We start from the raw sequence: 19,489 nt of genomic DNA on the forward strand, positions 1-19,489 counted from the left end.
CAGATCTGAGCGTGGGTGTAGGCTGTGCATGCTGTCACAGTGAGTGAGAGTGTGAGGGAATAAAAAGAACAAAAAAAAACATCACCTTTCTATAAATAACAATGTCCTGTCTGCAGACAGACTGCACTGTCCACACATCCCTTCATACACACACACACACACACAACAAAACATGTTGTAACACAACTATGTTTTATAACAATTTCTGCTCACAATTCCAATCCCAAGTCTTTTATTTAGTCAAAAATGTGGCCATTACTTAACTATTAATCAGCCCTTAATTAACCCTTTATAAGCAAACATTTTATAATGTAGTTATACTTTTGTTTACAACAAAACATTTTGTATTCAGCAGATTCAGACAGTATCAAATGGAATTTTATTTGAAAGGGATACTACAGTTAATGCTCTGTTCCATTAAGAACATACACACAGACACACACACACACACACATACACACAGACACGCACACACACACACATACACACAGACACGCACACACACACACACACACATACACACAGACACACAGACACACACACACACACACATACACACAGACACGCACACACACACACACACACACAGACACACAGACACGCACACACACACACATACACACAGACACGCACACACACACACATACACACAGACACGCACACACACACACATACACAGAAGTGTATCAGAACCCATGACTGGGGGACTGTTTCCAAGTAACATGCTTTTCAGCACATTGGGTATTCAAGGCATTTTTTTTTACTTGTGGTTTGCATTTGCCTGTCATGTTTTGTATTTAGAAAAATGGTACTATGATTCAACTCATGCCATTTTATTGGCAGTTTTTTTCAAAAACATATTGAATCCTCAAAACTAATATGTTACTGCTTTCATAATGCATTTAAGCTATACACTACTGCTCTCTGTTGGTAAACAAATGAATTACACACACAGTTTATAAGACCTTACTGCAACAGAAAAAACAATAACTTCTCTATAATCAGAATCCGAATGTATGATCATGAATTGATTATGGAAAAAAGTGTTATTTTTTAACAATTTTTTTATACTGAACTATGTTCACCTCTCAAAGGATCACTTATATTTAACAAAAAGAGGAAAGATAATTTAAAATTTAAAAAGCATGTTGGAGAAATGTCTGTAAAGCTCCTGTTTTTCAACTGCCACTTTCGAAGCAGTTTGTTGAGGGGTCTGTTGTGATGGAAATGTGGTGCTGGTCTGAAGCGGCTGCCTCTGGTCGGAGCGGTGCTGTGGTTTTGCTGCTGTGAGAGGTGTGAAGAGACTGCAGAGCCGTCTGCAGGTCAGTCTTCCTGAGCTGGTCTCTGACACTGCATATGTGACATTCAGAGTGGAAAATAACTGGACCGCCCCGTTACCACAACAGAGCCGAACAAACTGACGAACACACTGTGCCTTACACAGGAGATGGCCAGCTTCGAGCAGTTGACCTTTAGATTTGAATATATTTTTCCCACAATATGTTCAGTGTTGGCCTTACGCAATTAAAATGATGATATCATATTCATACTATTCTACGAGCAAAAATAAAATTGTTCAACATTTTACCCTCATGCATTTATTTTCACTGTCTCTGATTGCGTTTCTTTGTCCTTAGCATGTTTGAATATGTAAAAATGTGTTTGTCTGAATAGGACACATCCTGTGCCCTGTTGCCCTGTTTTAACTTTCAAGTACGCATAAAATCTCAACGGTTTTATGTATTTTGCCCATATTGTTTCAAGTTTCCCAATTTCAATATTTTAAGAAGAACACAGCAAAGTTCTATTGTGATTAACATCCACTTTTAATAACAGTGAAAATATTAAGAGAGTGGTACTTCATACAAAGTATTTTCATGTGGTCAGAGTGGTATCGGCCATAGGTATGCAGCTCTGTTTCACTAATATGCTCTTATTTTATATATCAGAGAGTGAAGCAAACTACAAACACTACTCTGTTACTAACCCCAGTGCCAATTTTGCCAAAGGTGCACTGTGTAGCATTCGTTTATGCAATTTAATACAAAATAATGCGTATAATACGAATTGGTCATTTGCACGCTGTAGTTCATTCAAAAGAAAACATATAAATGTGTCTGCTTCAGTGAGATGTGACGCCAGTGTTTGCCATGTTCGTCATATCTATGTTTGATGTGGCTTTTTTGAAGGCGGCCAGGATTGGTTTACCGGTAATGTATCAAACATTCAGGTGAGAGGACATCTGAGTGGCTCTCGGCTGACGACAATGAGAACTTTTCACCATGGCTTCCAAGTTTGGGAGAAAGGGCAATGTTCATCTTTTTTTCTTGTAGCTATGGGTCTCTGACAGGCCATGGGTGCTACTCTCCCCTCCACAAGTGCTGTGTCACCAGTCATAAAGAAAGTCCTCTGTCACTGACAGAACAGGAAATGCCCCCTCCCCGAGGGGGTGTTACCACTTTCTCCTGTTATACCAAGGCTGAGTACAGCCGCTGATGTTCGGCCAAAATTTGTTTATGCTATGTTTATGCATTTATTTGTTGGTTCCAGACAATTTAGATGAGTTTATATATCTGCCATTCAGTTCAATATTTTCAAATCACAGGAACAGCAATTTTAAGCATCAGATAGCACTGTGTGTGTGTCTGTGTGTGTGTCTGTGTTACGCTGCTTTATATCTGTATAATTGATTATACAGATAAACCTAAACTAACTTAAAAAGAAGTAAAGAAGTATATCCTTTGCTGTAAAAGAAATATGACCAATGACTATGCAAATGAAAAAGGCTGAGGCCTACAGACCAATAATTCACAAGTCAGAGGAGGGCCTGTGTCATTGGCCAGCAATGACCAGGGGGCTGCAGTGGTGCAATGCAATTGGCATATGCTGGCCAGGGTCACCTCGTCGTACCACTCATTAGTACCCTCTGTCTACTCATCAGCCACTTGTGACTGACTTACTCGGGTAAGATCAGTGGAGGTGCACCTATCCTTTCAGTGTTTGGTCTGCCGTGGTGCACTGTGGGACTCCATCCCTGAGAATTTCATCTTAAGAAAATTCTTCCATTTGTTCTAAAATGCACAGTGTAGCATCAGCCAACCCAGATATGTGATCTTCTGTTAGCACAGCTACAACTTAAATCAAAAACATGATCAAGTAAGAAATTACAATAACTAATTTACAATAGAATTAGTTTTAAGTTTATATTAAAACATACAATGTTACAAAATACAATCAGGATAAAACTAATTGTATATTACAGAATACATATAAAGATATTTATAATTTTACCATAAAATGTACTCTTAAATCAGCATTTTTTATCAATGGAGGCAATTAAACTCCTGATTTGATGCAGAAAATATAAATTATATAAATGAAAGTGAAAACATCTAGAATGAGGCCTTAACACGGCCTCATTCTAGATGTTATATATGGCCAACCAGACATTTAACCAGAGTTTTACTATGTGGTTGTTCTTAAACAGCAGCAGTAATTCTGGAAGGGCATTAATATCATCCCCAGGTTGACTTGCAGCTTTGTAAGACTTTATTCTCCTTTATTTTGGGAGATTTTGTTTACTTAAGATGTAGCAGAAGAGGAAAGAATTACACAGGGACACAGAGTACTAATATAAATCTTTAATGATGAGACTGATGCCTCATGGGCCCCGGCCATATTATGTCAGTTACTGGACCTTATTAACCAATCAAAAAGCTTTACTTTCTGCAGCAAACACTGTTATTGGTTCCATTTGGTCACCCATTAACACACAATAGCCCCATTCATTTTGGGGATCATGTGGTTTCCCTCCTCCATCTCTCCTTAACAGCGGTTGTCAAGTCATGAACGTGAATGGAAGATTATGGCATGATATTTATTCATGAAATTAAATCTATAAAAGTGAGTATCCATTCAGCAGTCACAGTGAGGCGGCCATACAGTTGTACAACTTGTGCAACCACTCATTATAATATGAATCAGTCTTAAGCTTTGTGCAAAGACTGTTTCTGTATTAATTCTTAGGTTTATCAGAAATTTCCATCACGGTCTTTCAGTCTCATATTTGAGTACAGGGTGTCACTCTCCATCTCTCTCACCTTCTTCCCAGTTTTTGGTTTCCTGTTGGTGAAATTCAGCGCTGCATAATTTAATGCCTCCGTGTCATGATTCTGAGGGATAGAATATCAGATAGCATTATTATTATTAGTAGTAGTAGTATTAGTAGTAGTAGTAGCAGTAGTAGTGGTAGTAGTCTGTTACACACCTGTTCAATTGACAAGTCATCACTGGTAGCACTGGTCCCTGTTTTAAGGAAAAAGAATAGATAAAAGGCTGCAGTCCAGTCAGGAAGGATTAAACTGCTCCTCATTACCATGTTGTGAACTGGTTAAAATGATTCATTGTCAGTTTGACCTTAAACATCCAGTCAATAAAATCCACCAAAAATAGATACAGCTCAGAAAAAATAAGAGCACTGAGTACTGTTATGATGATTACTGTGCTTGAATAGAGTTATGATGAGCACTATGCTTGTAATGATTGTGATGGATATTACTGTCAGCAACAACAAGAACAATAAGAGTAATATGCAAATGTAGTAGGCCTTTACCTTATGATGAAATTAAAGAAAATAGTTCACTGATCCAAATACAAATATACACACACAACTTCATCAATGAGTTCAACTATTTATATGTGATGTCTATTCAAAATACATTACCATTTAGTGTGTTTATTAGTGATGTCTAAATCATGTTTTAATGTATTTTCCAGAACACTTCATGCACTTCATGAATTTGTTTATATTTTGCAGTCATATTTAACATGTTACTCTTCATGTATTACTTATTTCATTTATTACCAAATATTTGTGGGTCTTGACAACTCCCTTCAAGTAATTATCACAACTTTTCTACCTTTAAGCAAAATATGGCACAGGAATAAATATTTTAGTCTATATACATGTAATAAAGAGTTAATTAATAGTTAATAAACATATATGGCCCATTTGTAACTCTCATAAACTTACCTTTGCAATGTTCACAATGTTTATCTTTCCTTATGATGCCAATTAGGAAAGCAATTATGATCAAACACAACACCAACGCTCCTGCCAAGCAGCTAACGAGCAGCTGAAAAAATGCTTTTCTGTCTTCACTTCCTAAAGACATGTAGAATGCAACACTTAGTAGAGCATCATATACCACGAAAGAATGCTTTGCAGAGCATAACGCAGCAGAATTATATCTTAAAATAAGAACTTAACCACATAAAAGCAATAACAAGCTGTAACCAACCATGAAACAATGGCAGAATGGCACTGGAAAAAATGTTAGCTGACTTTCCAAAATTGTTGCTGAGCCGTCAGTATGCTCTCTGTTGTGTAGTCTTTGTAATCACTATTCAACAGTTCTTGAGATCATCTCTGAGGTTAGGGATTAACAGTGTTGCTTACCTAATTCCAGTTTGGTCCCGTTCCCAAACAGGATTTCCCCACAGGTGGCCACAGCACAGTAGTAAGTCCCAGAATCAGTGGGGCTGAGGTTCCTCTTGGGGAGCTTGTAGACACAGCTCTGTGTAGGAGACCCAGCCCCTGAGCTCCTCTCACACTGATCACTGCTGTTTCCATGGGTGTAAATGACTCCTGGAGAGGACTCTCCTGAGCCCCGTCTGAACCAGTACACACTGTGTTCTCCTGCACAGGTCTCAGTGTCTATTGTACACTGCAGAGTCACAGAGTCTCCTGGCTGCACTGGCTCAGACACGGGCTGCTGCACTACTGTCCTATTTTTTGACTTTGAACCTAAAAGAATTTAGGTTTAGAGTTTATATACTTAACATAACATAATTATGCAAAGACAGCTGCTGTGTTCAATCCTAATCTGGCATCTGGTTAATTGGCAGTGTAGACAGGAGGATTTTACAGATTTTAAATTATCATGATCTGCCATATATTGTCAGTTCCATTTCAATATGTGTTTAGAAATATGAAAATGTCTATGTGTATAATTACTCTACCTTTTAGGATTAGAAATATTCCTTTTTCAAATTCCAGTTTATTTACTTGTGTTCTTCCACAGTAATACATCGCTGAGTCTGAGGGTTGCAGATTTGAGATGGTCAGATGGTTCCTTCCTTCTCCACCATGAACTGTGAAGCGTGGGCTATCTTTAAACCCATTATAAAAGAGAACATCCTGACTGTGTTTATATGATGATGATATGAGCTCAGGATTCTGTCCCACCGTTTGCTTGTACCATGATAAGTAAGAGGTTTGATCTCTGGGATAGAAGCACTGCAGAGTGACATCGTCTCCCAGCTCAGCCGTCACCAGGAGATCTGGCTGAACGATTCTTTCAGTTTGTGTCACATCTGAATGGAGACAAAAAGACAACGTGCTATACATTAAAATCCATGTATGGAAACACTTTCATATTTTACATATTTAAAGACTTCATAGGTACCTTTGACTACATAGAGAGAGCATCCTTTCTCTTGCCATTTTGCCCTGACTCAGGCAAAATGTAATTGTAATAACTGCGCTTATACTCTTGCAGCACTGAAAAGGCGTTGCATGAACCTCCAAATTTGTAAATTAAAAAAAATACTTTTTTCTAATTTAACTGCCATAATATTATAGAACAATACTTACAGATTTTACTGAAAACTGCAAGGGCTACGCAGAGCCTGGGCATCCACATCTTTCTCCTGCCGCTCAGGCTTGTCTTGTGTGCTCTGTGACAATCAGAGTAGAATGAGGGTCAACTGACGAAATGAGAATGTCAAGAGGAAAGAAAGAAGCGTGCACACAGACACTGTCTCAAACCATTGGCTGAATATACAGGAAGTAAGAAGGAGTTTCAGAATAACAATATTTCCTTTTTAGTATAATATCAGGGATTTTATTTTTCAACAGGGTCACATGTAGTGCCTTTTCCAAAACCGTCATTATTCATGCTTCATGTTTTTTTGGATCATCAATATTACCACTGCCCAACCCAGCTCTTGCAGTGTCCTGGTTATGTCATTAGGGGGCAATACTCTTCTTTATAGGTGCGTTCCAGAGATTCCTCATCCATCCAGACAGAGATGGTGCATGGCACCTGGAGTAACATACATATACGTACATAGTGACAAAATCCACAAAAATCAAAATAAAAAAACTTGTTAATGTTCTTCAACAAACTTGCAATAAAGTCTCTGATTGCAGCTATGATTGCAATGGTGTTTATAGAAAGTTATAGTTTTCAAACTCGAAAAACAGGAATATTAATATTGCACTGTATGGAATGTCTTCCCTAGCCTCATTTCACCATTTCTGCATGTGCACTCCTCTTTGGGAATTTGTCATAAAGAGGCGGTAGGTGTTGGTCTCCGGCCTACAAGTGTATATCAGGTTCATGCCATGCTCTGAGTGGCATCACGGGCGGGAGTGAGGCCAGCGGGTTTTAAAGCGACAGGTGGCCCACACATGGTTTGTCTGCGGCCCAACATGGTTTTAGGTCAGACGTGGTTGGTAACATCCTGCTGTTTTCTGAGTTTGCCTCCTTCCACAGTGATGGGGCACAGTGAGAGCTCTGAAAGAGAGCTCTCATCCTCCTCGTTCTCCTCCAACTACTGTATAACCATTAGCATGTGAAGCTCAGGATGGAGTTGGTTCTGTTGCATGTCCTTGTGACTGAGAGAGTCAGCACATAAATGCAGTTGACTGTCTTTAATTTTTGTTTGCTTTTGTGCTTCTGTGTTTTATTTGGCTAATCAAGAAGCTTTTTGGTTAATCAGTAACCAAAGTAGTAGTAGCATTTAGTACAGTTACCATCTGGAGAACCAGTTTCCCCTTCAGATTTGTTGTATTTATTTACTCTAAATGGCTGTCTCTGTGATTTCCTGGTCTCTCTTCAATCTTTCTCTAACAGACACCTTTGATCTCTCCAATTTTTTTGGTATCTTTATGAGCTTTCAGAAAAGGGTTAAATAAATGATGACATTTGGAAACATTCTCAATGGAAGTGTCATCAAAAATAATACTGTGAAATTGTCTAAGAGCTTTAAGAAAGAAAGTACTGTATGAACCACATCCAGTCCAGTCACAGACCTTGCACATCAGAAGGTCAAATTGATTTGGTTGAAGACATGATGGCAGAGCGGGATTTAAAAAAAAAAAAAAAAAAAACAATATTTACGTACATTGCAGGAAGTTCACACCCTGAACAGTTATTGCAAGCTCCTGATATTGTTGGTGTCTGTCATAGATACACGTGAACTATTTGTGAATCCCCCACCCAAAGCACCTTATTTCTGTCTCTTAGTTTCCTGTGTGGCGGTGAATTTGGTGGCCAGACCACTTACCTCTGAGCACAAACTTCAGCAGTGTACCTAGTCTGGCGGTTCACTTAAGTCCACTGTGGCTTTTCCTTTCTAACAGATATTTAGTACAACAGTAAGTATCTTTCTACCTGATATTTAGCACAGTAACCATGCAATGGTTTATATCGTCACAGTTATTTTTGCTGTCTCAGTTCCCTTTAACTATAGCTTGTCCTCTACTATATGGCTTGGTATTGTTGTGTTGATCCTGAGACACAGCCAGACAGGATTTCCCCACAGGTGGCCACAGCACAGTAGTAAGTCCCAGCATCAGAGAGGCTGAGGTTCCTCTTGGGGAGCTTGTAGACACAGCTCTGTGTAGGAGACCCAGCCCCAGAGCTCCTCTCACACTGATCACTCTTGCTTCCGGGCATATTGAGGTTGCAGGGTGGAGTAGTCTGATGATTGTTGTAGATATGGAGGAACCAAACCCTTCCTCTGTCTTACCAACAGGCTAGTGCCAGTATTGCACACTGTTTTATACGTGATGATCACATTTTTTATATGTGATGTACACTCCCAGGCAACACTGTTATACCTGCAGTGAATGTCCCTGCTTCCCACCTCTGGTTTTTCTGAGTTTTCTGACCCTGTATATGTTACATGAAAGAGAACATGCTGGCCAGCTTTCTGTCATAGTGTGAGAAAAAAAAAAACAAAGAAAATGCCTCCCCAACTACTCTCATGTCACTTCTGAAACCAGTCAGAGAAGAGCTTAATTTGACCGTGAATTTGACCACATTACACCAGTCAGCTGAAACTCACTCTGGGTGGAGTTTTCAGAATGAGTGGCTTGTCAAGAGCATAGAGCATAGTTCCATTTCCTTTAATGTGATGTAATTTCCTGTAATATACTGAAATGGAATGAAACGTAATTTCCCTTAATGTAATGTAACGTCATTTCCTCTACTGCAGTGTAACGTAATGTAATGTGCATCTCACATTCACTGGTTTACCCACTTGCAATCATTGCTGGATGAATTATCACTGATTATCACAATGCACAGAGCAACCAGGAATATGTACGCTCAAAATATTTACAAATTTACAGATTTGGCTGCATAAACAGAAAAGGTAAAAAAAAAAAACATTATTGTTGACATTTGGCATTTCAACTTGCTGATGAAATGTTTTACCAAAACAGCAGCACCGAGTAAACCTTTTAGTGTGTGCTCACACAGCAGGGCCTGTATTAGTGCACATGAATAATTCAGTCCAGTGTCATTACTGTGTAACGGGTGAAATTTAAGCTTGGTATGCTGTCTATTTACTCAGAGCACAAAGACATTCACTCGAAAACTTGAGGAATTGTTGTATATTCCAGTCTTCTACATGTCTTCTACGTAGCATTTTTGTAAATGAGTCATTGAATGTTTTGGCAGAATCTCTTTGATCTTTGAGTGAATCTCATTAAATGGTGTAACTGAAAGGCAGCTGACTAATAATGTAGAAATCATAAATACAAAATAATCTCTGTAATGCTTGTTTGATTTTATTTTATTCAGAATGAAAAATTAAACCCAATCCAGCTTTTTACATCAACCAGCAGACTTCCAGTATAATAAGGCTTCACTTGAATATTTGCATTAAAAACACAGTGACCTTATAGTGTCCGTTCTGCTGAATACAGCACTATCAGTGTTTTACCCACAAAAAAAAATCTTTGTGTCACAAACATAAATTATCCAGACAGCCAGATGGTGGAAATACATGGTGTGGCATAGTCGCTGGGGTTATTGTGTTTACACCAGAAGGCTGTAGGTTCCAATCCAGGCTGAGGCAAGGCTGTGAAACCTTTAGGCAAGGTTCACAGGCAAAACCGATGCAGTAAATATCCAGCTGGGTAAATTAATCACACTGTAGGTAATGTATAGTACACAGGAAAGGGCATGCGATGCACAATGAATGATAAATATTTGAGGGCCAAGAATTAAACCTAGGGGAACCACAATCATGCGGTAAAAAACAGCATTTAAATCCATTCAGTAAAAATGTCTTTTGCATTCTGGAGGAAGAGTGTGAGAGAGGCCTTCAGGCCCAGTCTTGACTTCTCACGTCGGAGTAGACGGTGTCATCTGTCATTTCTCTCCTCTTCCGGCGGGGTTTGGAGCTCTTTTTGGTGAAGCTCAGGGCTGCGTAGTTCAACACGTCTTCGCTTTGGTACAGCTGCACCACATGGAATATGAACGATTTCACAATGGGAACATTTCAACAGTGTAGGTAACGATGGTGCTGCTGCTGTCTTACAGTCTGTCTGTTATGTCTAAGCCCTAAATATCTACTACAATGTATTATTATTATTATTATTATTATCATTATTATTATTATTATTACAAATTCCCATTCTTTTACTTAATTTGAAGTTGTTTACACACCTGTTTACCAGACCCTTTAGCATTGGTTGTGTCATACTGGCTTTTCAGCGAAGCATCACCTGTTTGAAGATGAAAATCAGATTTATTAAATGTAAAATATTACTAAATATGTGAATAACACAATGACTGTGCTTTGGAAATTGATCTGCAGAGTATCTTGTATCATGTATACACTCTAAACATTTTTCTTGTCTTATATGCAACAACTAGCAATGAAGTATTACATCTGATATCTACAACCAAATTGGTGACTATGACTATGGATGTTTTATAATTTGGCTTATATGGTTTTTTCATCTTCAAAAAAAAGAATGGAAATGTATCACAGTTTAAATCAGTTAGCCTTGGTAACAGGACCTTGATAAATAGTCCCCGCACATGGGTCTTATGTTTATGGAAGCTAATTTCTGAACACCAGGTCAAATTTTTTCATTCCATCTCAGTTGTGTATGATTTGATACCTTCCCCTATTCTTCAGTGTCTAACACATCTCACATGCGCAGCGCTCAGAGTCTCTCCTCACTGTGTAACACCTCTGACTGCACAGTTCTCAGAGCCTCTCCTCACTGCGTAACACCTCTGACTGCGCAGCGCTCAGAGTCTCTCCTCACTGCGTAACACCTCTGACTGCGCAGTTCTAAGAGTCTCTCCACACCGCGTAACACCTCTGACTGCGCAGTGCTCAGAGTCTCTCTTCACTGCGTAACACCTCTGACTGTGCAGTGCTCAGAGTCTCTCCTCACTGCGTAACACCTCTGACTGCGCAGTTCTCAGAGTCTCTCCTCATCCTCACTGCGTAACACCTCTCACCTCGGCAATGCTCACAGTCCTTTCTCCTGTTCCGAGTGAAGAGAAGCACAGCAATGGTGACCATGCTGAGAGCCAGTGCCATCGCCAGGCAGAGAGGAAGAAGGGGAAGAGGCGTGTTTTTCTCACCTGAAACCAAGACAGCAACAGGAAAAACAATACTCAGACCATTTTTATTCTTAAGTTGTGAACATTATCTGATAGAGAACAGCACTTTTTAGCACCTAAAATCTGGGCCCTATAAACAAAGAATCCTCTATTCATTTATATGAAACAGTAGTCTATCAGCTGAGCATTAAGTAGGCCAAAGGTCTGCGATCTCTGATTACACTTTCGTTTTCTGAATGGTATTTCAAACCCCATAGAAAGCATTGTGGTTGTAGGATTGTGCGTGACTCTGTGGATCAGAGGGTAGTGTTCTCGCCGTTTAGCCAACAGGAAGAAGCAATACCAACATGGCTGGAACTCAAGGTTATTGACAGCGGGAAATGAAGCGATAATTAAGAAAGGAAAAATGATTACAGAGAAAATGCAACAGAAAGAATACATAAGCTTTGTGGACTATAAAATAAAGTAGGCTCTGTCTATGAGCAAGATTAGTCCTTCTGTATTTTCTCGTGTGCTACACCATATCAAACTTGACAAGGGATGGCAGTCCCTACATTAGAGCTTACCCTCAATATTCAGCTTGGTCCCGTTCCCAAACAGGATCTCCCCACAGGTGGCCACAGCACAGTAGTAAGTCCCAGAATCAGAGAGGCTGAGGTTCCTCTTGGGGAGCTTGTAGACACAGCTCTGTGTAGAAGACCCAGCCCCAGAGCTCCTCTCACACTGATCACTGCTGTTTCCATGGGTGTAAATGACTCCTGGAGAGGACTCTCCTGAGCCCTGTCTGAACCAGTACACACTGTGCTCTCCTGCACAGGTCTCAGTGTCTATTGTACACTGCAGAGTCACAGAGTCTCCTGGCTGCACCGGCTCAGACACGGACTGCTGCACTACTGTCCTGCTGTTAGGCTCTGAACCTGAAGAATATGTCGGTTGCAGTCAGATATGAGCTTATACAAAAATTAATGGTTCATTCATAATATTCCATTTCCGGAAATAGCAAAACAATATTGTTATTTGAAAAGGAACATCTTTTTGCATTTACATAAATCATTATTATATCTGAACTTATTGTCGTATTACATTTATCATCACAGCAGAACAGATTTCAAGCTTCAAATAAAAAAAAAATGGGCGTAAACCAGCAATAAGTGTTTTCAGGGATAGTTATAATTTATTATTTTTTAATTTTACATTACATTACTGTCATTTAGCTGGCACACTTATCCAGAGCTCCATTTTTTTTTCTTTTTTTTAAAAAGAAAAGATATTTACCGAGGCTATGCCCCAGCAGGGAACATTTCGGGCACAAGCCCTGTTCCTTGCTACTACACTGCCACACAGGCATTCCTGATTTACTCTAAGAAATTCTTTTTTTTTTTTTTGTAAACACGTTGTCAGTACATAAGTTTGATTTTTTTCATCTTGATAAAACTAAAATGTGTCCTCATCTTTTAAAGAGAAAACAGTCTTAGGACATTAACCAGAATTATAAGAAAAGGCAAAAATATTTTCAAAATATACAAAGCTCCTGTTACAAGTATTTTTATTTTATAACAGTTGCAGCTGTTAGTGTTTGTCTACCATCCCAAAATGTGATCATTTCACAGTAAGATCATGTATTAAGGACAAAATTCTTGGAAATAACTCCTGGTAACCCAAGTAGATCCAGTCCTGAATCAATTGGCTTAAGTCAATTGGCCAGAATCATAATAATATAAAAGCAATAGAAACTGCATGTTTAAATTTACAGTTCATTCCATATTCATTCAAACTCTTGATTAAATAGGAATAAAAGGGAACAAAATATCTGCTTTAATTTTTTTAAAGCATTTATTATTATTCTTTGATATTTCTGGCGAGTCCCTCACTATTTTTAAGAAACATCTGAAGACAGCTCTTCCGCGCTCACCTGATCCCCTGAATCACTACCACCTAAAGCAATTTCCTTCAAAAAATACAATTTTAATAGTTTAATGCACTTGTGTCTCTACCAGCTAGTTTGTACCTTGTCTGGCCGACTATTGAAACTTTCATTCAGCACTTCTATTATTGTGAGTCCTTGACTGGCTTTTACTTGTATTTTGCTCCGCCTCACTTGTAAGTCGCTTTGGATAAAAAACATCTGCAAAATGAATAAATGTAAATGCAAATGTAACTTCAATGTTTATGTTTAAACAAAGACTCATTTAAAGCTTATTTTCGGCATCGAAATGCATTCATGTAATAAAGTACAGCAGATCACTAGCTGAATTATACCACTTCACAGGACCTTTGTCAAAAGCCATGTACCCACGACTTACACTGAATAGTACAGAACAGAGAGGCAGGATTATCTGTGCTGCAAAAATATAAGACTCATAGTTACCCAGCAGTATTAAAAGGATTCCTTCTCCAAACTCGATCTCATTCATGAACGTCGCTGAGCAGTAGTACCTTGCAGAATCTGATGGCTGTGTTTGTGAGACCGTCAGGTTAAAGAACCCGTGTTTTTTCTGTCCACTGTGCCGTTTGCTGTCTTTAAATTCATTGAAGAATATGGCCTCTGTAACATAATTCCGTGATGTTGCAATGAGCTGAGGCTTCTGTCCGACAGCTTGCTTGAACCAGGCGACCGAGGACACGTCCTCTTCGGGACAGAAGCAGGGGAGAGTGACGGTGTCTCCAAGCTGAGCTGCCACCACCTGATTCGGCTGAGCTATGAACTTTGCAAGGGTGGTGTCTGCAAAAATAACAGAACATAGAGCAATTACAAATTTCAAATTAACTGACAGAAGAAAAAAAAAAGCAATAAAGCCTGTTAATGAAACCGCTGCAATATAAATCCCTGTACAGAATTAGAGACCGACATTATTATTTATCAGATGCTCTTACTCAGATCAACTTACAAGTGCAACTACCAGACAAAGAAGCAGTATTTAATCAATGTTCTTTCTGAAAGAAATGTAAAAAAGCTATTTATAATTACACTTACACACATCACTGGAAAGCACGAGAATAGCACAGAATATGATCATTGCTGTCTGCACTCTGTCTGAGGACTCATGTAACTTGCTCTATAAGATGCAAACTGTAAAGAGAAGGAGGGTTTGTGGTGATAATATGCAGCTGGATTGGCTGTCTGAACAGGAAGTCAAGTGTTGAGGATAAAAGTACTTTAATGAAACCACTCACAGCAAAAACAAAAATGTAAACCTTGTCATTATTCTTATCATGCTGTGTAAAATGCTGTCATGTAATTATTTATTGCACTTATTCCTTGTATTTGTGTGCATCTCTTCAGGGGGAAGCCTCTCTTGTGACTTCATACTGGACAATATTTCAGCCAATTAAACTTGAGAAGTTGGTATGCTGCCCCTTCCTGTTTCTGAAGAGTGCCACAGAAAGTTCAATAACAGGACTTCTTGGTGTCAGTTTTAGCGAAACCCCCATAATGGAATACCTCCTCTTGCACTGTGTCCATATCACTGCTGGGGTACATTGCTGTTTCTTCAGTTGGAGCGGGAGAAACAGTACCTCTTCTTATAATAATTATTAGCCCTTCTCATGCCAATACATCTACTGTGGGCCTGCAAAGGATCATGCTTAAGGTCATACTCCATACCTATACCTATGCAAGGTGTCTGATTGGTTATTGTCCTGTCAGGCAATCATCATTTAGGAAGAGCCAGAAAAGAACATGTTCTGAGTTTTGCTTTTCACATAAGCACTTTCCTTACTATCACAGTTATGATGGGGTCATGTATGTTAATTATTGTTTGTGCTGTAATCTTTTTGTCAGTTCAAATAAAACAAGGAAGTAGTACTGCGATTACGCAGTAGCTCACAAAAGTCATCTTTTCACTGGTTAAAAAAAAAAAAAAAACAACCACAGACTAACCATGAGTATCTAACTCGTTAGAGTAACAGTGACTTACTTATGAAAGTAGGCCAAACCCAAATGGGGCAGCCTTTTCCAGACTGCTAAATAAGTGTCCATACTACTTTAAACTGCTTGCATATGTGCGTGCGTACACACATGTGTTGTGATCTTTCCTGCATCTATAAGATATATCAAATGTGAAGTATACACTGGGATTTTATTTTCTGCATACGCTATGAATATCTGTGCCAATAAAGGCCATCACAGCAAACTGATTTATTTATATCAATGTTAAATGTTAATGTTGTGTAAATGCTAATGTTAAACGTAGTGCTTTGTTTCCTGTTCCATTACACTGAGACAGGCAGGGGCCCTGTGCTATTTTTAAGTGATGACCAGGTAGCTGTCAATGGATGGAGGAAGTTGTGTGTGTGAAGCAGTAAGCTTCAGAGTTCAGAGAAATCACACCGGCACATCCTGCCCAAACCCACAGTGTAAACAGGCCTACTCTGTACAACTGGCCAAAACAGCAGCTCCAGCCCTGTGGCCTGTGTAGTGTTTTATACAGTACTGCCTTAGTTACACAGCACACAGTCTACAGGATACAGTTTTTAGCAGCCTGTATCTTGTGATCTTATGGCATGTATACGTCACAGCAGAACATCTTTTTTTATATTCGTTAATTAGACCTGTGTGGTACTTCAAGGAACAAATAAAAAATCAACAAGTAGACCTATGTGGTACTTCAATGACCAATCAAAAATCAACATCTGCAGCAAGGCCTGGTTATCAAGGCCCCTTGATAACCCAAGGCCCAGGCTTGGCGCCAGGAGAAAATACAGAGGGGTGCAACTGCAATCCGCGGGGGTGCACAAAAAGTCATAAATACTATGTAGACATCGGGTTACAAGGAGACAGCTGGGGGTGCACTGAGGTCTGTCTGGGGGTACAATGCACCCCTAAGCCGGGCCTACTTTTGGCCTACAGTGTAACATCAGATATTACAGCATGCTTGTCTACAGCGTGTGATGCACTGAAAGGAGAGAGTCTTTGCAATATGCTGAAGGCGCAGCTGGAAAATAGGACTGTATCGAGTTTTACCCTGATGTATGCAGCGGTCTCTGTCACTGCGTGCATTGTCATCAACATTTGGACACTGCTGCCATCTACTGGTCACAGATTAATAGTACAGATTTTGTGTACACTGTCATCAATATTTGGACACTGCTGCCATCTACTGGTCACAGATTAATAGTACAAAAATAAAACAAAAATTTCTTCATGTGAATTTTAGGTACGTTGTCCTGTGATTTCGTACCATCCATGAAGGCATGCTGTAAGTCAGACTGCAGTGTTTTGTCTGAGCCCGTCTTCATTAAAGTTTAATTTTAAATTATTAATTATAAATTAAATTAGAAACTGTTAGTGTTAATTTCATCCTAAATTTATTTAAATTCTATTTTACTACAGCAGGAAAATGTGACAGGCAATCACAAAAAAAAACATTGTTACTGTCTAAAAACCTGTGAGGCAAATCTACAGTACATGCAAAATATAAATGATGAACTATAGCACACCTCCTATTGTTTTATGAAGTGTTTTTTTGTTTTTGAGATAGAAAAGAAAAAAGTGTTTTGCGTTTTTTCCTTTGCTGCCACCGTGTGGTGACAATAGGGAAATTCAGTGCTAAAAGCTATTGGACACCAATGCTGGGCACTGTTTCTGTCTTTCCACAGAAGCATGATGTCCAGTAAATGCTTTTAACTTAAAAACATATCAAGTTGCTCACAGTTATAATACATATGTTCTCCATAACTCTGTACATATGGATCTGAAATAAAATAAAAACAGCTCTGCCACTCAGAGTACAGTACACACATTCACCCACATCACCTCGCAAACTGAAGAAGAGCTATACCAAATTAGTGATGGCCAGTGCTTCCTCCGTTCTGTCAGGCTATGTGGGCTTGTGGTTAATTATTTTCACATGTGAAGAGACTGTGGTTGTCTAGAGTTGTGGTATGACATGAGGCTGAAATGTTGTAAATTACACTTTCATGGACACAGCCACTACATGAGGGCCTCCACATAAACCCTCTGTGTGAAACTGCTAACCAGAGGTCATTTCTCCCAGTACCTGTGTCAGGACTCCCCTTAAGCCCAGTATTCAGATCATGGTCTATTGTACTTTGTTTCATTTTTTGCGTCTCTTTTCTCCTGACCCCATGACAGCCAATCAAGCTTACAAAAGTAAATAAGAATATTCCTTTCATGTCAGAGTGTCACCAGACACTGTAGCCACAGCCAGACATGACAGATTGTGGCACAGATCACTGTTGTCAGGGCTCCGCCCCCTTAAGCCGCAGTGTTTTTGTTTTCCCTGTCCTTGTGCTTTTGTTTTCCTTGTGTTCCTGCCCCGCCCTGCTCCCCGCCGGGTCCCCGCCCACCTGATTCCCTCATTGCCTGCACCTGCCTGCCTGCTCACCTGCTTCCCATCTCCTCGTTACCCCAGCCCTATATCTTCCCTGCGTGTCTCTGTCTTGTTGCTAGTTCGTTTCAGTGTGTTTCACCTGTCTCGTCCCCGCGCTTCATTTACTCGAGAGTTGTTTGTTACATTGCCGATCCTGCCTGTTTCCTGACCACGATTCCTGCCTGCCGTTTTGGATCTGATCGCTGCCTCTCACCTGCCTGATTCCTGACCCTGTTCTCCCTGACTCCCGATTTTGGATTTGCCCCCGGATTGCTTCTCTGTGCTTCGAACCCTGCCTGTCCCTGGATTTACGAACTGCCTGTCCCTTTCCTTTCTCGCCTGCAACCGGAACATCCTGCGGTCCGCGTTTGTGTCCCGACCACCGGCGCTAACAACTGTAGCATTTGCAAAGACAGCATGCAAAATAAATAATGTCCCATCAAAGGGAAAAACGCAGGTCACGACAAAACAGGAATCAGACCCTAATGGTGCTGACATAGAAGGTGCTCACAAGCTCCCATGCATAAGCACAATGTATGACAGATATTTTTTACACTTACTGTTGGCTGACAGAAAAACTACAGCCAGTCCAATGCAAGACTACTCCACAGTGGAAGGAGAGTTCATGCCAGGCTAGGGGAGCTGAGATGCAGTCTGTTGAGGTGGATCTTCAGTCTGTGATGGAAGACAGCCAGCGACATGACCAGGACATGTGGCTTTGAAAGCGGGGGCACCCAGGTGCAGAGCAGAGTGACCTGACTGGTGTGGCGGTTCTGATGATGGACTGAACACATGGGGGAGCTGTTTCTCTCGTCGCCTGGAAAGCTAATGCTAATGCTAGTGTTTTCGAATGGATATGAGTCGTTACCAGTAGCTAATGGGGGGAGATCGGGAGGAATGGGATATGGATCCTTTCTCATCTCTGTTTCTGTTGTAGATGCAACCTGCTGTAAAAGTGGCAGTGTAGCACAGTGTTGAGGAGTAGGGCTTGTAACCAAAAGCTTGCCAGTTTCAATTCCCTGCTGGGGCACTGCTGCTGTACCCCTGGACAAGGTACTTACCCCAAACTTACCCCAAAATAGAGAACCTTCTGAAATATAAAGACCCCAGGAAATTTAGAGGATTTAGATTTAGAGTTATAACATTGAGGTATAGCATTGCTATTTAAATAGCTTCCAATGCACATACTTCCCATTGATACGGCTGCATATTGACTGGTTAGGAATCTTGCTCAAGGGTAGCTATGCCACACCTGGGAATCAAACTAGCAATCTGTGGGCTGCCACCCCCACTGTTCACCTGGGTGGGAGTCTGCCAGCTGTCATTAGCCTTTTGCTAATGCATTTGCTGGAAAAGGTAATGAAGGCTCCATGCTAAATAAAATGGCCTTATTACACGTTCTGCTGTAAATTATTTTGCAAGTGGTCTCCGGATAAGAATGTCTGCCAAATGAGCAAATGTAAATGACAGCAGCCTGAGAGGCTAGTGCTAATTCAA

The 19,489-nt window shown here is 40.0% G+C and overlaps 2 protein-coding genes across 2 annotated transcripts; both read right to left on the reverse strand.

Annotated features, from left to right (window-relative positions):
* Nucleotides 1-5,441: 5,441 nt before the first annotated feature.
* LOC118790681 lies at nt 5,442-8,744 on the reverse strand. The gene is made up of 3 exons (XM_036547673.1): nt 8,609-8,744; nt 6,022-6,375; nt 5,442-5,806 (listed from the first exon to the last, which is right to left on the reverse strand). The coding sequence occupies exons 1-3, from the start codon at nt 8,742-8,744 to the stop codon at nt 5,442-5,444; spliced, it is 855 nt and encodes a 284-aa protein (XP_036403566.1).
* A 2,740-nt stretch (nt 8,745-11,484) lies between these two features.
* LOC118790682 (immunoglobulin superfamily member 3-like) lies at nt 11,485-18,114 on the reverse strand. The gene is made up of 4 exons (XM_036547674.1): nt 18,093-18,114; nt 14,029-14,382; nt 12,227-12,577; nt 11,485-11,681 (listed from the first exon to the last, which is right to left on the reverse strand). Exons 1-4 carry the CDS (start codon nt 18,112-18,114, stop codon nt 11,485-11,487), a joined length of 924 nt encoding a protein of 307 aa, XP_036403567.1.
* Nucleotides 18,115-19,489: the final 1,375 nt, after the last annotated feature.

The sequence above is a fragment of the Megalops cyprinoides genome, chromosome 16 (genome assembly GCF_013368585.1).
Source record: "Megalops cyprinoides isolate fMegCyp1 chromosome 16, fMegCyp1.pri, whole genome shotgun sequence".
NCBI lineage: Eukaryota > Metazoa > Chordata > Actinopteri > Elopiformes > Megalopidae > Megalops > Megalops cyprinoides.